This window comes from Candoia aspera, chromosome 6 (assembly GCF_035149785.1).
Source record: "Candoia aspera isolate rCanAsp1 chromosome 6, rCanAsp1.hap2, whole genome shotgun sequence".
In the NCBI taxonomy this organism is placed as follows: Eukaryota; Metazoa; Chordata; class Lepidosauria; order Squamata; family Boidae; genus Candoia; species Candoia aspera.
Genome location: NC_086158.1, coordinates 72,178,420 through 72,198,602, shown reverse-complemented (window position 1 = coordinate 72,198,602; position 20,183 = coordinate 72,178,420). Strand labels below are relative to the sequence as shown.

Here is a 20,183-nt window from a genome sequence, read left to right as displayed (position 1 = left end):
CTTTAATGAAAAATGGAGAGACCTTCACTGTTAAAGAGGATGGTAAACTGCATTGCCATTTTAATTAGGTCTCACGAGCTGAAATCTCTACCTGTAACGCTACTGTACATTTTTTATAAGCCTTTATAGATCACCACATCTCTAAGCAGTGTAACTAAATTTCCATGTATGTATGTAGAGTAAAAACCCAAAAGAAATCACCCACCTCCTCACCACTCTTCTCTCTACCCAGAGCGTATTGCCTTTTGGATTCAATAAATCGGACTGGAATGTTATATACTCTTTTGTTATAAAATACAACTAGTGTATATGGTTGCTTTAAATCCTGTCCAGAACTTTTCCTTACTAAGAAAGACCCATCCTAAAAAAGAGAGAAAAGAATGAGATTTCAAGGAGCAATTAGAACATACACAGTTAGTTCAATTTTCTTAATCCTTTTCTCTTTCTGACGTCTTAACTGATAAAAAAAAGAAAAAAACTCTCCCGTATTGGGCTGGAGTCTTTGGCTTTTACAGTCCCACAGCCTACTCTGAAGAAGTCTGGCCTGCTTCCACAAGAGATCCATACATCTTTTTGGATGTACATGGAGAATTATCTAGGAATATGAAGTGCATTCATTCTGCATTAGTTCCAGGGATTCTATTAACAAAGCTTGTTTCTATCTGGGAGAGGAAACAATTCTTTACATGAGAGCTTTAAATCAAGAAAGGGTTTTCGGAGTACGGCAGAGGTTCCCAAATTTTCTCGGTTCGGTGACCTTAGTGTCTCACTATTTTTTTCATGGAACCCTCAGGCCAAAAGAAATACCTAATGTTAAGTAGTTAGGTCCAAATTTAAAATATCCCACAGCACCCCCGTGAATTTGCTCTAGCGTCCTGAGGTGCTACGGTGGACAGGTTTGGGAACTGTAGAAGTAAGGATAATTTCTGTAGACCCCAGTTTCATAAGGACTAAAACAGTGCAGTTTAGAACAAACACCTGCCAGTCCCTTAAAAGATATGTAGTCCCAAATATTTTATGGAGCAGCCCACCAATTTAATTACATTTCTATTCCCTGTTTACTTTGTATTTCCTTTGCAGGTCACCTCCTTTGGTCTATCATCTTTTTCCTCCATACACTTAACTGATCTTACGCAACCATGCTTTTCTGGTCCATTCATTATTTATACTAGTAACATTTCAATGAATTTTTGCCATAATTGACACTCTTGATATCCTTGTCATTATTAATGAATGCATAAAATTGTTATTTTGTAACATTCAGAAATAAAGATCTAGGGTTATTCAAATTACATTGTATGAAGAAAATCAAATGCACGCCTTGGTCTGTTTGATATACTCCTTGTTTCAGATTCTTTCCTATGCTTCTGAAGAATTGTTACAAGCTGTGAGTTTCAAGGAAAAACTTTTACCTTGTTTGATTTATGTAATGCATCTTCGGCTATTTTCCGATCGCTAGAAGCCATGTACCATGCTTGACCAAGAACACCAGCATCCTGTAAAAAAAAGAGGCATTCCTATCTGTATCCCCAAAACCAAAGATTTCCTATGCTCTTTTAATAAACCTATCAATTGTATTTCACAGGATGTGAATATTTTACAAATGATGTGTAAATATGTAAATATTGAATTACCCTTTGTATAGATTTAATCACAAAATCTGTAATGTAAATGTATGATTTTCATAAACATCCTTTTGATAGAAAAAAAAATGAAACGAGCAGTTATTATTTAATTTTTTTTCCTATGAAGAACTTGAATTACCCAAAGGATAGCCATTAGATTTTGATCAACATTTGGTGGCATCTAGTCCCCTATCCCTTATTAAAAAAAACTTTATACCAGAATTATACCTGCTCTGCTGTCGTAGAACCACCTTGAAAGCTATTACTTCGTGTGCTTATGGTGTGACTCACAGGTTCTGAAGATCCTGAGAAAGAGAATATTACTTGTAGGCTTCTATCAATACAGTTGCTATCTGGACTTCTAAAAATGAGAGGACCAGTGATGCAACGTTGTCATCATATTCTTTACTTCTATTTGCTTTCTATTGAATATGTTTGCTTAGGATGGGTTGCTTCCTTCTAGATCAGTGACAAGGACCAAATAAGGAAAATCTTATTTGGAATGTCATGGAAATAATGGCCAGCAAGGTTTCTACTCAGATCAAAATGTATTAACTGGACACCAATTCTAAATTAAATTGAATTTAAGAATACTTACTTGACAAGATTGGTGGCTTCTGAGGCAACGGCCTAGGGTTAGGGTTGGAGATTAAAGAAATAAAGGATGGCATTAGATGTCACACTGCTATCTACATGCTGCATTTGCCCAGAATTAAATGATGTAAGAAAAAAAAAAAACAAGAATACAAAATATCTAATATTTATTGTAAGGGTCTCATGCTTTGTAAAAGCTCCTTATCTGCTGACTGTTAGGAAGATATATTTAAGGTTCACACAACTTGCACTGGACTCTATTATGGTTTGATTTAACCTAGGGGTGTGCATCTATTCAGTGGCAAAGTGGGAAAGATGCTTTAGATCTGGCGTAGGCAAGCTTGTTGTATTTCAGTGATTCCTTAAAGAAACCATGCCTTTTTCTCAACCTGCAGGTATTTGTGCTGTCCCAGGAAAATACATGTTTGTATTTGTATGCCATGAATTAAGGTGGCGTTAAAGAGGCAGTAATACAGGTCCTTTTCTACTTTGGAGTCTTAATTTTAGCACATTGTATAACCTGTGTTGGCTTGTAAACCATGGTTAAACAATGTTTTTGCTTGGTTGATGACCCCAGTGTGAGTTATCCAAAAGGATTTAAAGAAGAGCAGAAGGTATTCTTCCCTAAACAGCCAGCTGTTCCACGCTTTAACAATAGTTGGCAATAAAGGCTAACAGAACTTCGGGTTATGTCATGATATTTCCATCTTCCCGGCAACGTGTAACTGATTTTATGATGATATCATAGAGGAAACAAATTGTGATACTCTACGTGAGGCATAAAAGCCTAAATAACCAAGTTCCGTTTTTTTTTTTTGCAACCATACATTTGCTATAATGTTGAACTTAAGTCATTAACGTCTAAAAGCAATATGGAAGACTTCTTAGTGCCAACATACAAATGTGTCATCTCTTATCAATGTTTATATTCTTTTGAGCCCCTCCTCTTTAGAGTTAGAACCAACAAATCATGGTCTGTAAGAATAAAGCTGTTTTAAAATTAAATGACAGATGTTTACTTTTGAACGCTAGATGGGATGGGTGGAAGAGGAATATCATGACTGGAACCCCGGCGGCGTTCAGCAGGTATAGGTTTATCTGTGTTTGAAAAAGGACAGAGAAGTATAGTTAGGTAGGTTCACAAATGAGTCCAGCTTCGGTGGGACTAGTCCAACTTGTACTAGAGCAATGATTATTGCTGAGTATCAGATGTTGATCTTGCACTTGCTGATATGCCTGGGCTATAGTTGTATCCTCTACTGATTAAATAATTCCCTATATAAATAATACTTAATGCACTGACAATTAATGAACAGAATGTGATGCAAGGAGCAGTTCAGATAAGAGTACTAAAATTGGTTTACCGGTCTTTATTTCACAGTCCAAGTGATACTATGACTGGATTCACACATGTTCTATCAATACAGTTGCAAACCCAGCCAATTATGATTTATTCAGTAGACCATAGTTAAATAGTATAATGACTAACTATAATGTATGATCAGGCCATTATCTACACATGGAACAGAAATAGGCTGTTCTTTAGTAACTTTAGTAATCTTTTAGCATTATAGGCTAAAATTATAGGCAAAAGTTGCACAGTATCTTAAGGCAGGGGTGTCTGCAGCTTACTTAAATTTGGCATAATCTTCTCATCCTGTTTTTTCACGGTTACACACACACACACACACACACACAGTACATATATACATGATCAATGTATATATGTTACATTTAGAAAACAATAATGCATATACAAAGACTGCTATCTTATTTAAACAGACCATTTAGTTGAGCATTTTGCAAGGACCACAGTTCACCAATAATTGGACAGTGATACACTAATAGGTTAGACAACCTATGGCCCTCCAGATTTGGAGTCCATGTCCCACAATCTTTTGCTCTCTGAAGCTGACAAATTTGTCAAAGACATATGGAAGACATTGCTTACTCTTAATTGTTTACTGATTAATCTAGCACCCTTTTCTATAGTACAAAGGTGGAGATGAATTAAACAGTCCCAGACAATATATTTCAGATACTTCAGGGACAGATGGAAATTTTAGCAACCTGGCCTAGGTGAAAAAGTTTTCTTTGTTCTTAAATTGAGAACATGGGAATAGTCCTGTGGATCAGGCAGCATTCCATCTAGCCAGCATTCTTCTCATATGATGGCTCACAAGATGTATCTAGTGAGGCTACAAATGTAGTCCTCCTCCCCCCCTGTTGGAATTAATACCTATTTGTAGAAAGACAGTGAGATAATTTGTCTTATCTAACTCAGCCAATATAGTGCTTGCAACTTCTCTCCAAACTCAAATATACAAGTCTTTCAACTCACTGCTACTTGGCAGTAGCCAATTTCAATTCCTTGCTTTTACTAGGAAAGCAAGGAATTGGTAGAGTAATGCATATGTTCTACTACTGTTAGGATACCTTTCCCCATAGGAAATGTGGCAATCACTAATAAAATTAAAAGTGCTGAAAAGCAAAAAGCAATTTACCTTCAGTAATATTTAAGTGGTCTCTATCAGGTAAGCTTGGTTTCTACAATACAGAATTAAAGCAAATAAATGTAATAAGTTTTATTTTATTTATACATCTGCTCTTTTCTTAGACTTCTGATCAATGGAAAGAATGTCTGATACAACATACCTCAATATTAAGTCCTTCCAACAACAGAATTCAATTAGTCCTCTAATTGTTATAGATATTTACTACTTACTGTTCAACTATTAATGGAGACAGAAGAACCAAATATTTGATACAAAAATAAGTGAGCATAAATTTCTGTTGCATTCAGCAGTATCATTAAGTACTTGCTTTTCTGCAGAAGCAGAGTTATTTTTACAGGTAACCTCTTTTGCATTTATTAATAGGATACTGAAGATGATGATATTGTAGACAATCATATTGAAAAATCAGAATAACCTCTCTCAATCTGATGCCTCCAGATGTGGTGGACATCAGTGTCCATAATCCCTAGTCAGCATAGCCAATATCCAGTTGAGCAGCTGAAATGCAACCTATCCAGAGAGCACCAGTTTGGGCAAGATCGGTTTAAAATACTGTTATTTAATTTTGTGGATTGAAGGAATGTACAAGTCATTCCTGATCCAACTGGAATTATTAATTTGATTTGAAATGCTGACATATTTTCATTTGAAACATTCTGATTTGTATTTCAAAACACTTAGATTCAGTTTCAAGGTGTCAATCTAAGTCAAATTGATTGCTGAATTAACTACACAAAAAAGGCTGGGGCTTTGTTCACTTGGTCAGGGTTGCTGTCTTGACTGTTTGGACCCCCTGTGGATTTCCCTGACAAAAGCAATTGAATTGTCAAATCAATTTCTAAATTTGAATCATTCCAACAATTTGATTTCTTGAATAAATTCAATTTGTATATTTCAAGTAGTCATCTTTCAATCACATCTCCAAATCAAGACTCTGCACAGCTCTAGTAGGCTAATGCATTTAGAATGATTGTTTCTGCTTTGCACTCTTGACAGTAAGGTTAATTTTATGCTCACTGTAGCAAATTACAGCTTGGGCACTAGTAAATTGTGTTACTTAGCCACTGCATATTCATTATGTTAGCAATGGAATCCATCCTGAACCATAATTTATATTCTTCAAAACAGAATAAAAATAGAAAACAATTTAAATTAAATTTTTGGCAATACAGGTAGTCCTCAACTTACAACCATTCGTTTAGCGACCATTTGAAGTTACAATGGTGCTGAAAAAAGTGACTTGCAACTGGTCCTCACACTTATGACTGTTGCAGCTTCCCCGTGGTCATGTGATCAAACTTCAGGCGCTCGGCAACCAGCACCTATTTATGATAGCTGCAGCATCATGGGGTCATGTGATTGCCATTTGTGACCTTCCCAGCCAGTTTCCAACAAGCAAAATCAATGGGGGAAGCTGGATTTGCTTAATGACCATGTGATTCACTCAACGACCACAGCAAAAAAGGTGGTACCATTGGGCGCGGTCACGTGATGCCTCACTTAACAACTGCCTCACTTAGTGACCACTTAGTTATGGTCCCAGTTGGGGTCGTAAGTCAATGCTTATAATCTTGATATTTTACTATACTTGAAATAGTTCAAGTATATTTAACTTGAACAGAAGCTAAATATACTGAAAAAGGCTTTCGTGCTGGTAAGAGGAAAAATTTCAAAATCCATATTAAGGTAATATCGTTATTAGGCCAACACAAGGTCATAAAATAATGTGCAAGCTTTTAATAATGTGCAAGCTTTTAATAATGTGCAGGCTTAAGAACTCTGCATTAGGTAATACAGTAATAAAAATTTTCCAGTTAGGTCAGTATGTTTGAAAACAAACAACCTTGAATCACACAAATGGGAAATCAACCATTACATGCTTGTTTCTTCTTCCCAACATCAGTTGGCATAGTCCTGCTGCAACTGATCCCAGCTTAAACTAGCTGACAAGACTTAACTGACATCTCTAGAGTCTGCTCCCACATTTTATCTGAGCCTTTTGCTAAAATAGAGCCATGCCATCGCTTCCCCATTCTTTCTGCTTTATATAATTTCTTACTCACTTTGTTTCAAGTTGATAATGACTGGGCCTAATAAAGGCAATGCTTTTATATATAGATTTTGGGCATATTCTGACACCTTTGCTATGCCTGCTCTTTCCTATGCTTTAATCAACATATGTTTCAGCACTGCAATTTGGCCAGGGGCTATCACTTCACATTTTAGAACCTGCTGAAAATCCCAGATCATTTTGTAACGCTTGACACCAAATCTTGATTCCAATAATTCAAAGCGAAATTAAAGGCATAATATGATCAATTCAATCCAACAGAATACAAGGTAAAAGATATGTCTGTGTATGTTATATATGTATGTGGATAGATAGATATACAGTAGATAGTTAGATATATAGATAGTTGACAGATAAATAGACAGATAATAGCTAGATAGAACAAGGAGGTGATGATACAATTCATGAACAAATTTAGGTTGCCTTTAGAATTACTCTTCAGTGTGTGATGATTTTAAAAACACAAACTCACCAGCGGTATTGCAGGATTCATTAGTTTTTTTCTGCAGGAAAAAAAATGGATGCAAGGGTGTTATTAAGCTTCCCTTTTTTCGCAGTCTTCTTCCTAATGATCCAACCTATGAACACCCAAGTTTGGACGCCCGTATTTCTTTATACAAACACTTCTTTACACGCACTCTAAATGGAAGGCGCTCAGCACTACCTCCACGAATACTGATACAATGCATGGTAAAGGAAAGCTATATAGCTATGACAATCATACAATTTGTAAACACAGTGTATATCATTCTCATTGGTACAATCTGTGAGGAAAGCATTAGACCTGGTTTCAAGGGTCCTTCTACATAGCACCAATTCCATTTCTGAATCTCTCCAAACCATTTTCAAGTTGGCCCTGTCACCGTCTTTCCTTCTGACAACCCTAGAATCCTGGGAAGTGCCCCTTCCTGTCAGCCAGTAGTAGAGTACAACAGTCATCTAATCCTCATTCAGGAGCTGCCATCAGAGCAATAGTGGCAGTTCCTGGAGTAACAAAAATCCCCTTGCCCCTGTTTCCACAGAAGAGGAAAAACACGGCTGGCTAGCTAGCTAGCCAGTTCCATCCCTCCATGTGTTTGCCTGTTCTCCAAACAAGCCAAGTTGTTTTGGAATTGGAGCCATGCTTCTGCTGGGCTGCCCCCAAAAGATGACATTGTTCAGAGGGGTGGCCCTGATATCAGATCAGTCGAAATGCCAGATGTCAAGAAGTCTACAAACTTGTAGCAGAAAGAACTGGAATTACTGAAATTAAAAATATTAGTCATGGCGAAACTTGCTTAAAGTATGCCCAACTGGAAAGGGGTAAACAAATGCCTCCTCAGCAGAGTACTGTGGCAGATATTTTATACCAATGTGTTTTAAATAGCATTTCCTCATATTACAGTAGAAGTACAAAAGTTAACATACGCTGGGGTTATGTAGGGGTGGGTTAGTAAAGGTAAAGGTTTCCCTTGACATAAAGTCCAGTCGTGTCCGACTCTAGGGGGCGGTGCTCATCTCCGTTTCAAAGCCTTGGAGCCGGCGTTGTCCATAGGACACTTCCGGGTCATGTGGCCAGCATGACTCACGGAACGCCGTTACCTTCCCGCCGAAGCGGTACCAATTAATCTACTCACATTTGCATGTTTTCGAACTGCTTGGTGTGCAGAAGCTGGGACGAGCAACGGGAGCTCACCCCGCCGCGCGGTTTCGAACCGCCGACCTTCCGATCGACAGCTCAGCGGTTTAACCCGCAGCGCCACCGCGTCCCTAGGGGTGGGTTAAGCAGATCAAAACTCAAAGAAAGGAAAATTAGGTTGGGCTGAGGGGCTGGCTGTAATTTTAAGCATAGCTGGGCTCAAGGATATGTGGATTTGTTAAAGTTTGGTTCATGTTAGCCTTACATGGTTTTGTTATGCTTTAAAAAAAACTGCTGGGAAAAAACGCACATTATTTTCTTTTTCATGCATTTTCCCTGATATATTCTTTTAAAAAGAATACTATCTTTATATTGGAGGCAACTTTCCCAAAGATGTCCTTTTTAGGAATACAAATTTTCCAAATATATATATTTTTGATGGGAATTTTTAAATCGAAAATGACAGATGCTAACAAATTTTTTTATCACTGCAGCCAGTCTATAGTACTTTCACTCAAGGGTGTCTGGAGGGTGGAGGATGCGTCAAAAAAGTGAAGATGGCAGCTGCAACCACGTGATCAAAGCCTTGTCCCTTATTTAAATGTACATCACAGACTTTGCGCATTGCATTCTCAGGAGTCTTTAAAATAAACAAAACATTTCTTTATATCTATCTAATCTATCAGAACAGTAAGTACTTCAATAGTATTGTATATAAAATGACTGCAATCTACAATACTGCCTCTGGTAAATACTGCATTTAAGATTACAAAAACTGGAACAGTTTCTATAGTCAGAAGTAGACTATACCTATTTTTTTACAGAGTGTTATTATCACTTACGTGATCCTGGGAAATGGAGATGGAACACTAACAGGAGGAATTTTAAATTCTGGAGCACTATTGCTGCTATTATCTAAAAATGCAAATGCAGTGGTTAGTTCAAGGCACCTACTGGTTAAAAAAATGTTACATTTCTACAGTTTAGATTAGTTTGCTTCAAGGATAGGAACAAGACACTGAAAATCAGAGCTATGCAAATCCAGTGACAGAAGTGGATGGGAAAAAACAGGAGTGTGTATGAAGCACCTATTTCATACGATTTGCACAGTCCAGTTGAAAAGACCTAAACCATGTTGAATTCCAACTTAACTCTCCAACTTATTAAAGCATCTTGAAAACCTTTAGCATAACAATAAAACCTTGATTTTATAGACCAAGTGGGGAGAAGCAGTGTCTATAAAAGCCAAATGTTAGTTAAATTCCAGTTTACATAAACTGCACAAACGTTGTCTGGTGAAGCAGTTCAGATGCAATTTTTGACTGTCACATCTGAAGTCCACTGAATGGAGGCCCATAAAATCAAAGTTTTACTGTATACATCATACAGTACTTACAGGAAACCATTTGTGCATTATCAATACACAATTACAATCTTGGATAAAAAATAATGAAACTTGTGAGCATTTCATATTTTGTCAGTTGTACAATGGCTCAATATGGTGGGTTAACGCTATTGTTCCCTTAACACGGTAGGGAGAGGAATTGGGAGAGTGATTTGTCTAACGCAGTGTTTCTCAACCTTAGCAACTTTTAAGACGTGTAGACTTCAACTCCCAGAATTGGTGGCTAGGGAATTCTGGGAGTTGAAGTCCACACATCTTAAAGTTGCCAAGGCTGAGAAATACTGGTTTAAGGCTATATTTGTGGAAGAAGTGAAATTCAAAGCAGAGATTTCCCAATTGATAGATCAGGTTCTTATCTGCTATACTAACCAGCTTTATAAACTGGTGCGGAAGCTTTGGTTCTCTTGCTGTTGCTGAGTACAATTTCCATACAGTAATTCTCACCACTGATCATGCTTGTCAGGGCAGGTAGGGATTGTCGTTCAGCAACATCAGACGGCCACAGGTTCCTCACCTTTAAGAAATACTATAACAAAAATGAAAAGCTCGAACAATTCTTAGAAAAACTCAGAAAGATCTGTCACAGAAACAAATGCATTTTGAGAGACAGATGTCAGTGCTTTGTTCCTACACATTCCTAGGATCACGTGAAATTAGAAATTCGGCGTGAAACGCTGCTACTCTGAAGTAGCTTTGGTGCCTCCCAGTCATCTTGGAAGTCCCTGCACATTTGGCTTAAGGCAGAATATTCTTACTTCCATCAGAGGGTGTTCCGAGGCTCTCTGGCTCCTGAAATCAAAACATAGTTTTCAAATTATTTAACAGCTCTGGGCAATTTGTCCTCATCAAATTAATTAATTACAGTTCTAAACAAAATAAATAAAAAAAATCAATAAATGGCAGCATCAGTATTGAAGCTAACGCCTTTGAAATGTTAAGGTAGCTTATCGATCCCACCAGGCAGAAGGCTGGTTTGTGGAACGGGCCTAAGCTTTCAGATGTTCTTGCACCTATATGGGCATTCTGCATGAGCTAGATGTGTGACTTTTGCCCTGTTTTTCATAATCCTTCCATGCCCTTTGGGAACTACTTGCTTACAAACCTATAGCATCCCAGTGAGTTCAACAAATTAGTCTTCTCTTGCCAAACTCCATTTTAATGCTGCGGAATGCTGTGAGAAGCTTCTGCTGGCTCCCCATGATTCATTAGCTCATTTCTCTCTATACTGGAAGAGAGAATATATATGACTGTAATATATGTCTCTTCCTGCCCTGTACAGAGTCATCACATTACTCATCCATTTTTCATCTACCCTGTCTTCTTCCTTCTCAGCCATATACAAGTCCAAGGAAATTTCTGATTCTGATATACCTTTGGCGAGATATGATCAGAAGGCCCACAGCATTAATCTGCCAAATGACAAAATCTGGAGCCAGTAAAATTCTTCATTAAAGTACGCTACATACCACTGTATGGAATTGTACTTTCCAGAGTTATTAAGCTGAACTAAAAGGGAATCCCCCTCCGGGTAATAACTAACAATCTACAGCAGTGTATCTCAACCTCAACAACTTTAAGATGCATGGACTTCAACTCCCGGAATTCCCCAGCCAGAATGGCTGGCTGGGGAATTCTGGGAGTCGAAGTCCACACATCTTAAAGTTGCTGAGGTTGAGAAACACTGTTCTACAGAGAAGGCAATGATCAGCTTGAAAAACATGGGATTTGTTTTATTAAGCACCGTGTTCACATGGCACCAAAAGGAAAAGCCCAGTTAGTGAGCTTGGGCATAATACCATCCAATCCCTATTTTGGAACCTTTTTAAACAGAACCTCAGGTTTCTGTTTAACCCAGCGTAACTGCTGTATTAGATTTGTGAAAATCAGATTTGTAAGCATGGCTTGTTGTAGGTTTGAATTCCAGTTTCTATAAACCCTAAATGGCAGCCATTCTGGATCTGGACATAGGAATCTGATAAAGGTTTGTGTGCATATAACTGGGCATGAGCAAGTTGGAGCACTTTCATTATCCTGGCTTTTTGGCTGAACATGTCACAGCCCCAAATGTCTGCAGAACCCCACTGTTCATACTGCATTACCAACATGGGTGTCAAATACTTACAACTTTTGGTGAAGGGCGATGCCTTGGAAGTGGCAAAACGTTTCTGGAAAGCGCAGAAGATATGTTAGTCTTTCTTTTTGTCCTCTAAATAAAACTGCAATTACCTATTTTCTAATGGTTGTTTTTAAGGGTATTTGCCCAACGGGAGCTGAGCTGGGTTACCTATAAAGCAGATGTATTAAATTCAGCTCCTAAACCTGATGCCCCTCCAAGATGTACTAGAATATAACTCCCATCATCTTTAGCCACTAGGGTGCATTTCTAACTAGGGCTAACTGTAATCAAAAGATCAGGTTAAGAAAGCTGTTTTACTTTTATTGTGTTTCAGAGAGCATGCAGACATTTCTAATTTTCACAAAGCACCACTGTGCTTTCAGCTCTGGGGACCCACACTGAAGAAGTACATGGACGTTAAGCTGGATGGGTCTCCCAATCAAATGAAGAGCAGTGCAAGATCAGTCCAGCTTGTACAGCCTAGGGAATTTTGACTTCCTACAGTAAATGTGGCAGTGTCTTAGGGTAAATAATTTATTTAGATTGGCCTCATGGGATCTAGAAGTAGCCTTTTTAAAAAAAAAAATTATGTCCTATCCATTCTTGAATGAAGGCAAATTTGAATTTGGGTTCAAAGTTCCTTGAGTACATGGGTGGCTATATAAACATGATAAAACAAACCTGCATCTTCCTAGTTGAAAACCACATTAAACGCTCAACATACATTATATTCGTTAGCAGCGTCTTTAAAATCAGGAACTAACCTGTCTGATTTAAACACGTCTGGTGTAAAGGATTCTTTAGGTATGTTGCGTTCATGAGGATGTCCTCCAGCTGGCCTCAAAACTGGCTTTGGAGGAAGTGGCTTGGATATCCTTATTGAGAAAAATGCAAATTGGCTTTTCACACAGTGTGCCTACATTTCCAAATCATGTTCCCCAGAGATGTTCTGAAGTTCTGCCCCCTCCCCATGCAGTTCTCCAAAAAGATGCACAATGTGTTGACTGAGGCATAGTGGCAGCACATGGAAAAGGCTGTGCTTATCAAGTAAGGTTACAGCCATATTAGAATTCTAGCATAAATTGTCTCTTGCTTGGCCTCATACCAGCTATTTTGCTCTACATCATTCTACTAAAATTCCATTGTGTCATATTTTAAATTATATAGATTAGATTAAGAATTCTTTAAGAGAAAACAAAATTGGGCAAATAACCTCTACTATATAGCAATGTTTATTTAGAATTTCAGAGTGATTAGTAAGTTACCTGAGTAATGGAGGTGTTGACTTCTGCTGGAGAAAATGAATTGGATTAGTATTCACAAGTTGTATTAGGTTCTTAATTTTCTTAAGGAATATTTCCCCCAAAATGCCAGTTCCTATCATCTGGTAGGAGATGCTGCGACAACTACATCATATAAATAAACAAGTCAAAATTGCTGATCCAAGCTTTTATTATTTTTTTATTCTAGAATGCTAATGAGCATTGTTAAAATATTTTTCTTGCCAGTAGGTCGCTTTAAATTATTATTACAAAAAAAGTAAGATTTATTTTTTTTATTTTCGACTATATATCTATATCTATATCTGTATCTGTATCTATATATCTCTATATAAAATTCTTTAGACCTTAATGTATTTTCTGTGCTTTTAACTGACTGTACCCCACCATCCTTATGCTGGTCTTTGACTGTAATAAAGATTTGATTGAAGTAAGATTTAAACTTTGTTGATACCCTCATCTTTCCCAGGAAATGCATCTCATTGGTGCCATTTTTGGAAAGGAGATGAAAACTGCATTTGGCTTCCTTGAACACCACACATGAAATGCAATTTTGAAAATCTGCATGGTTTTCCCCTTTCCTTTGTACATGCATGCACCACATGCAGACTGATATTTCCCACTTTCTGCTCTGAATCTTTCTTCTCTTCCTAGGATCTTTCTGCACAGGTAAGACTTCAGGGTCTTCCTTGTTGTTTTTTTTAAAATGTATACAGCATCTTACCTCTTCCTCAGGAACTTCATATACATCTGAAAACAAGAGGACAGAAACAGAAATAAACCATTTCTGTGCAAAACTAGGCATATGAATGACACAAAGATTTCATTTTTATGTTAACAGTGCAATCCTTTATATAAACATAAAGTCTCCAAGTTCAGCTTTACTTCTGGTGATTTTGTGGACATGAATATGGATGTGCTTTGCTTATGCCTTCTTCCAGTTAGCTTTCTTGACTTTTGACTTCCCAGTCTAACTCATTTCCTAGTGAGCTTTCTGAGATTTGCCAAAGCTGACTAGATGCCAGGGCATTGAAAGAAATCCCAGAAGAAGACAATGGCCAACCACTTTTGCAAGCTACCAAGAAAACTCCTTCAATGCACTCCTCAGCAGAAGATGGCATCACCTATTATTTGCTCCAATCGTTGTTGAAATAAATGGTTCTACACTGCAAAATGCAACTCAAAATGGCGAAATCTAATGCTACTTACATACAGTAAATCTCTGGAGTACTTGTGGGGGAACACTCTTAAATGTACAACCCATTTCCCTTTTGAATTCCACTTTTCTCTAAGGGAACGTAACTGATTTATTTGCCTAGAATTAAAACCAAATTGATTTCACTAGCCACTGATTGTGTTTTTGCATGATTTTCATGACAAAAATGCAAACTCTTCATACTTAGCGTGGAAGGCGATGATACTGAACAGGGAGGCTTGGTCGATCTATTCACCACGGGTGCTTGAAATGATCAAAGCAAAGCATTAGAGCCCATAAAACATAGTTTAGAAACCCCCAAACTGATCAATTATCTTAAGTTTTACTTTTGCTCCATCCATTGAAAATTCAAGTTGCTTTTTCAAAAGGGTACCTGATATGCATGCTTTTCTAATTTCAAAGGCCATTTAGGGTGTGCCTTTTCCCAAATGTGTGAGGACACGGTTGGAAAAATCCACGCCTCCAGAAACAGCAGGGTCGTGCAGTACACTGGATGTGAAGGTGAAGGTGCTTTCAGGAGTGCAGACACAAACATAACATCTGTCTACAACTCCTTAAAGCAGCTGTACCTTTTCTAGGCTTTGCGCAGCTGCCTCTGCAGCTCCTGTATGATCCCAGGTACAAATGCATTTGTTTTGAAGGAGGTGCAGACAGGTGCTACGTATTTCTCCTTGTGCTTTGTGAAACACTTGTTTGCCTTTGAAGCTGAAGCTCTGTAAAACCCTAGAGCAGTGTTTTTCAAACTTGGCAACTTTAAGATGTGTGGACTTCAAATCCCAGAATTCCCTGAGGGAATTCTGGGATTTGAAGTCCACACATCTTAAAGTTGCCAAGTTTGAAAAACACTGCCCTAGGGCATAATATATATACAGTACAGTGAAACTAACAGTGTGCGCAAAGTCCCAAGAAGTTTATTTTAAAAAGCTGCCAGGAATCTAGTCCTCATTGTTTTGCAGCAATTTTCAAAATTTGTAGAAAGTATTTCTCCAGAAGCTATTTTGTTACTTGTCCCTAATTCTTTATCCAGTCTTCCATTCTTCCTTTTCAAGTCCTTACCTTCTCGTAAGAAAAGGAAAGCTTAATTTGAATACACAGTTCATAGTCCCCTCTACGTGTTTCAGTCAATGCCTTGGTCACATTCCTGGCTTTCTGAAGTTGCAACGAAAATCATCCAAAGACTTACGTTTTACAGGTTGTGAAGTGCTTTCTTCTGTGGGTTCTATATAATTATCTTCACCATCATCATCATCAACTGGCACAACATAATCTGCCTGAAAGAAAATGCAGCGATGATTTAATATTTGCATGTTTAATATAAGGCAAACAAGTAGTTTCCTCTCTGTGTTCAGTAAAGCTTTATGCATGGCCTAATGTTTTGACTTTGAAATGAATGGGACTTAAAAGCACCCATTTTCTGACTGATCCAGGTAACCAAGCGTTGACTGTGTTATTTTTTCTGTCTTGGCAAAAGTATTACCAGTTAATCTCATATGGCAGGGACCTATTTCCTGAATAAGCTGCATAGGTCTTCACCTTAAGGTCTCATAGAGAACAGCTCCTATATTAGATTTCTGTCCTTTTCTAAACATTAGCTATGTGTGATTGTTTTTAATAATGAAGTTTTTATCCTCCTGGATTTGATAAAGTGCACTGATGATTCATCTAGTCGGGTAATGAAACGTCCACAAGCAAGCAAACAAACAAGCTCAGAGAGCACCAAGGACTCCACAGTTCAACCCTGAGCTACAGATATTCTCTTCTATATAAATGTCCTCTAGAAGTGTGCTGTCTAATCTTTAATCAACAGTTTAACCCAGATTTAAGAAAGCAGTCTTTAATTACACTGAAAAGTTTTATGATGTCTGTATAAAGCTTTCTGGGAAGAAAGGTGGCAGCTTGTCACCTTCCTGGAGACAGATGCAGAAAGTACAGATCAGTAATTTATGTTAAACTCTGATGTCTGCTTCCCTGCCTGTTCTGGATCTCAGTTTAAAAAGCTGGTTTCAAATCTCAAATGGCCTTGGATGTGGTTTCCGGCAAAAAACTTGCACTGGGGAAGCTGCATTTGCTTAATGACCATGGTGATTCACGTAATGATCCATGATTCGCTTAACGACCGCTGTAAAAATGGTCGTAAAATTGGATCCGTCATGTGGTGACTCAACTTACGGCCGCAATGACTTACGATGGAAATTACGGTCCCAATTGTGGTCGTAAGTCAAGGGCTACTTTTTCAAAAGTCATGTGGAACAAAAGCAGGTGTCTTAGGACAGGCATAGGCTGCCTACTCTCGCTTTAGTTAAGCTGGTGGATTTAAGTAATTTTTCTTGCTATTTTTCCAGTTATGAGATGGGTATAATTTAGTAGCTTTGCAACTGAAACATCTATTGAGAGACAGACCGACAGACTTTTGATTCTCTGTGCCTCCTTCCTCTTGGACAGCCTTCTTTGTCCCATGCCTGTATCAGCAGCTTTAGATATGATTAAATTTACCATGCAACTGATGACAGAACGAGCAGAAAAGGGGAATATTAATGTTCTGTATTGGAACAGCAAGAGCAGATTTCTTCTGCCTTAGTTGCTCTGTCTCTCATGGAAAGTGGAGTCAGTGTAACAAAACTGGGAAGCATTACCTCATCATCTGTTGGCTTGGTTGGGAGTTTGGGCTTCTGAACAGCAGGTGGCGGTAGCGGTAAAATGGCTGGTTTCTTTGACAGAGGTGAAGATTGGTTTGGCAGAAGAGGTGGTGGCCAAGTCTTCTGTTGGTTAGATTGTTTGTCTGTGTATGGCAGAAAAAAAATTACCCATAATTAAAAAAATATTAAGTGCATCCCCTTCCATTTTCACATAGTTGTATTTCCTTGGAACCTAATCTTACTAATCTGTAACAAGTTCCATGCCCACAGCTCCCACATAACTGTTTTGGACTGCAAGGTCATGATATTTCTAGAGGGGGTCTCTATATCAAATTGAATGTTGCTTATATGCAACAACAGAGCGAATTTATTTCTGCAAAGAAACTGCACTAAAGGGCTCATACTCAATTGTGAAACTCAGTGGAGTTTGTGGATGGCTTATTCCTCCTTTTGCCAGAACACCTATTTCATAATGCCTGAACTTCCTGGCTCCTGGATTTCAGCTCTGCCGAGGGGAATGTTGGTTCAACGCCTCTAAAACTCCTGGGACTTTTGTTTGTTTCTTGGCACATGACATGCAAGATGAAGTAAAGACACAGATTGGGGTCGGGTGCGTTGAAAGCAAATGTTTTTACTTCCCTTTTGTATGGAATGGTGATGATGGGACTTTTCATACTGTATGATCTATGGCAGTTTGGAGGAAATAATTTGGCTCCTTGTTTTAACACGATGATGTTGGTGGCTTTGAAGATGATCAAGCTGTTTTTTTAGGGTCTGGGGAGTGGAAACTGTGGTCTCTGTCTCTGTACTGAATGAGATTAGTTTCCTTAGAGATGTTAAGTATACTGAGTTTCCTACTCTTTTGCACCTGCAATTTGACTTAAGAACATCAGATTATTCAAGGCTACATCTAATTATCACAAATATCACTTATTTTGCTTGATGCAGACAATGGGTAACACACTTTGTCAACCCCCCCCCCCGAAAATTTTTCAAGGACGTCTTATGATGCTATTGTACAACAAAAACACAAGTTACTTTGCTGGAATTATAATATACTACCAGCTACAGACATTATTTGGCAAGTGGATGTTGTAATGACTCTTCCAAGTAATGAAATGTGATTCATAAATATTTGACTCAGGCCAGTCAATTTTAACTAAACGGCACTGTTGAAACAATCAATTGCTTAAAATATATCCCATTAAATAAGTGGAATATATTAAATACATATCAGAATATATCTGAGTTTTTAATTATGGTTTAATTCATGTTTCATCTCTTGACAGTAAGTATAGAAAGTCCAATACACAATGACCAGCTTAAATCTACTTGTGTCATTGAAAAAGTGGTCATATCATCAGCCTATATTGAATCATTGATAGTTTGGAAGTAGAAAAAAAAAGCTGGAAAATACTGTTACTTCCTATTATGTTGTTTAAAGACAAGGTGAACAGAAAGGGCCCAAAAAGCATTCCTATTTAGTTTATTTTGCAGTAGGTATTTCCCCAGCCAATCAGTGAAGCCCACCTGAACCCATAATTCAGAATTTTAATATAACAATTTGGATAAAACAAATTCAGTCATTCAGATAAAAGCAGTTTCATTAAGAGTATTAGAGGCTCATCAGTGCTCCATCCAAAGCCATCTTAAGCATTTCAGGAAAAAAAAGAGCATAAATCATGATTACTTCTTTTTTTTTTAAAGAAGTAGTCCTCAAGGACAACTGTATCTTTGGGAACACCATATTTAGTTTGAGACTATACCTATTTGGCTGGGGCAAAACTAAAGCTTAGCACAGAAGTGGTCAATTTTTCCCAGGGTCGGGGGCCTTAACTTGCCCCCCTCAACCAGTTGGAAGGTCAGAAATGGTATCTCCAGGATGGTAGTGACACCACATCAAGGGTGGGATGTAACTTTTGGAATGCTTTTAAGTGTTTCTTGGTGAGGAGATGAAGGTGGGAATGAGAAAGAGAGCCTCTAGGGAGCAAATTGCCATCATTTCTACCCTTAAAAAATTTTATCACACCCAAACATACTGCATTCACACTGCTGAATTACAGTGATTCAATAGCCAAATTTCAGCATTGCAATTATGGGCCATGGAGATGAGAATGGAGAAAGCTTAAGGCGGAAATGGACATGATTTTCATCCCAGTTTCATTTCCACTCTTACTATTTTTAATCCAGAAGCTATGTTATTGAAAATTGGTAATTTTGCCACCTGAATTTCATGGTAAGACTTTAAGGTGCTGTGGAGAAGAATGTACATTGAGGGCTAAGGTCGGTATGCCTTAACTTAGAGGATAAGCTCCTTTTTAATGATAACAGAGAGGGCCAGTTTGGTGTTGTGGTTAAGGCACCAGGCTAGAAACTGGGAGACTGTGAGTTCTAGTCCCACTTTAGGCATGAAGACAGCCGGGTGACCTAGGGCCAGTCACTTTCTCTCAGCCCTAGGAAGGAGGCAAGGGCAAACCACTTCTGAAAAACCTTGCCAAGAAAACTGCAAGGACTTGCCCAGGCAACCTCCGAGAATTGGACATGATTGAATGGATTAAAAAAAAATGGTAACATAGTTTCCTAGTTCTTTGTAACAACAAGATCTTTGGTTCTCATCCTTTGTTTTGCTGTCCCTCAGACACCAAATAAGCTGCCAACAGAATAATGATTTCTCTTGAGATAGGATCATTAGTTACTTGTCTATCATGACAATACATATTGAACTGACAATTAATCTACTACCTTTCAGCCATGGACTGGACAGGGAGCATAAAAAGCTATATGAATAGAAACAATCTAATACAGGTAGTCCTCACTTACTGATCACTCATTCAGCAACCATTTGAAGTTACAATGGTGCTGAAAAAGGAGATGTAACTACCGGTCTTCGAAGTTGCAGCCATCACAGCATCCCTACAGTCATGTGATCGCAATTTGGGTGCTTGGCAACTAGTGCACATTTACGATGGTCGCAGTGTCCCGTGGTCACACAATCACCATTTGCAACCTTCACAGCCAGCTTCCGACAAGCAAAGTCAATTGGGAACCCAGCAGGAAGTTGCAAGTTGTGGTCATGTGACATTGCACTTTACAATCTGCACTGAAT

The 20,183-nt window shown here is 38.2% G+C and overlaps 1 protein-coding gene across 1 annotated transcript in view; it reads right to left on the bottom strand.

The window, feature by feature from the left end:
- Positions 1 to 20,183, bottom strand: part of BLNK (B cell linker) — a 112,455-nt gene that overhangs the window by 1,706 nt on the left and 90,566 nt on the right. Inside the window, exons 9-24 of the mRNA XM_063307376.1 lie at positions 17,075 to 17,220; positions 15,625 to 15,712; positions 14,625 to 14,684; positions 13,950 to 13,975; positions 13,211 to 13,236; positions 12,710 to 12,820; positions 11,952 to 11,994; positions 10,585 to 10,618; positions 9,267 to 9,339; positions 7,279 to 7,309; positions 4,724 to 4,766; positions 3,239 to 3,317; positions 2,224 to 2,255; positions 1,854 to 1,930; positions 1,413 to 1,496; positions 206 to 361 (exon numbers count right to left, since the gene is read on the bottom strand). Coding sequence (XP_063163446.1) covers positions 206 to 361; positions 1,413 to 1,496; positions 1,854 to 1,930; positions 2,224 to 2,255; positions 3,239 to 3,317; positions 4,724 to 4,766; positions 7,279 to 7,309; positions 9,267 to 9,339; positions 10,585 to 10,618; positions 11,952 to 11,994; positions 12,710 to 12,820; positions 13,211 to 13,236; positions 13,950 to 13,975; positions 14,625 to 14,684; positions 15,625 to 15,712; positions 17,075 to 17,220 — 1,109 coding nt within the window. The remainder of the gene's footprint in view (positions 1 to 205; positions 362 to 1,412; positions 1,497 to 1,853; positions 1,931 to 2,223; positions 2,256 to 3,238; positions 3,318 to 4,723; positions 4,767 to 7,278; positions 7,310 to 9,266; positions 9,340 to 10,584; positions 10,619 to 11,951; positions 11,995 to 12,709; positions 12,821 to 13,210; positions 13,237 to 13,949; positions 13,976 to 14,624; positions 14,685 to 15,624; positions 15,713 to 17,074; positions 17,221 to 20,183) is intronic.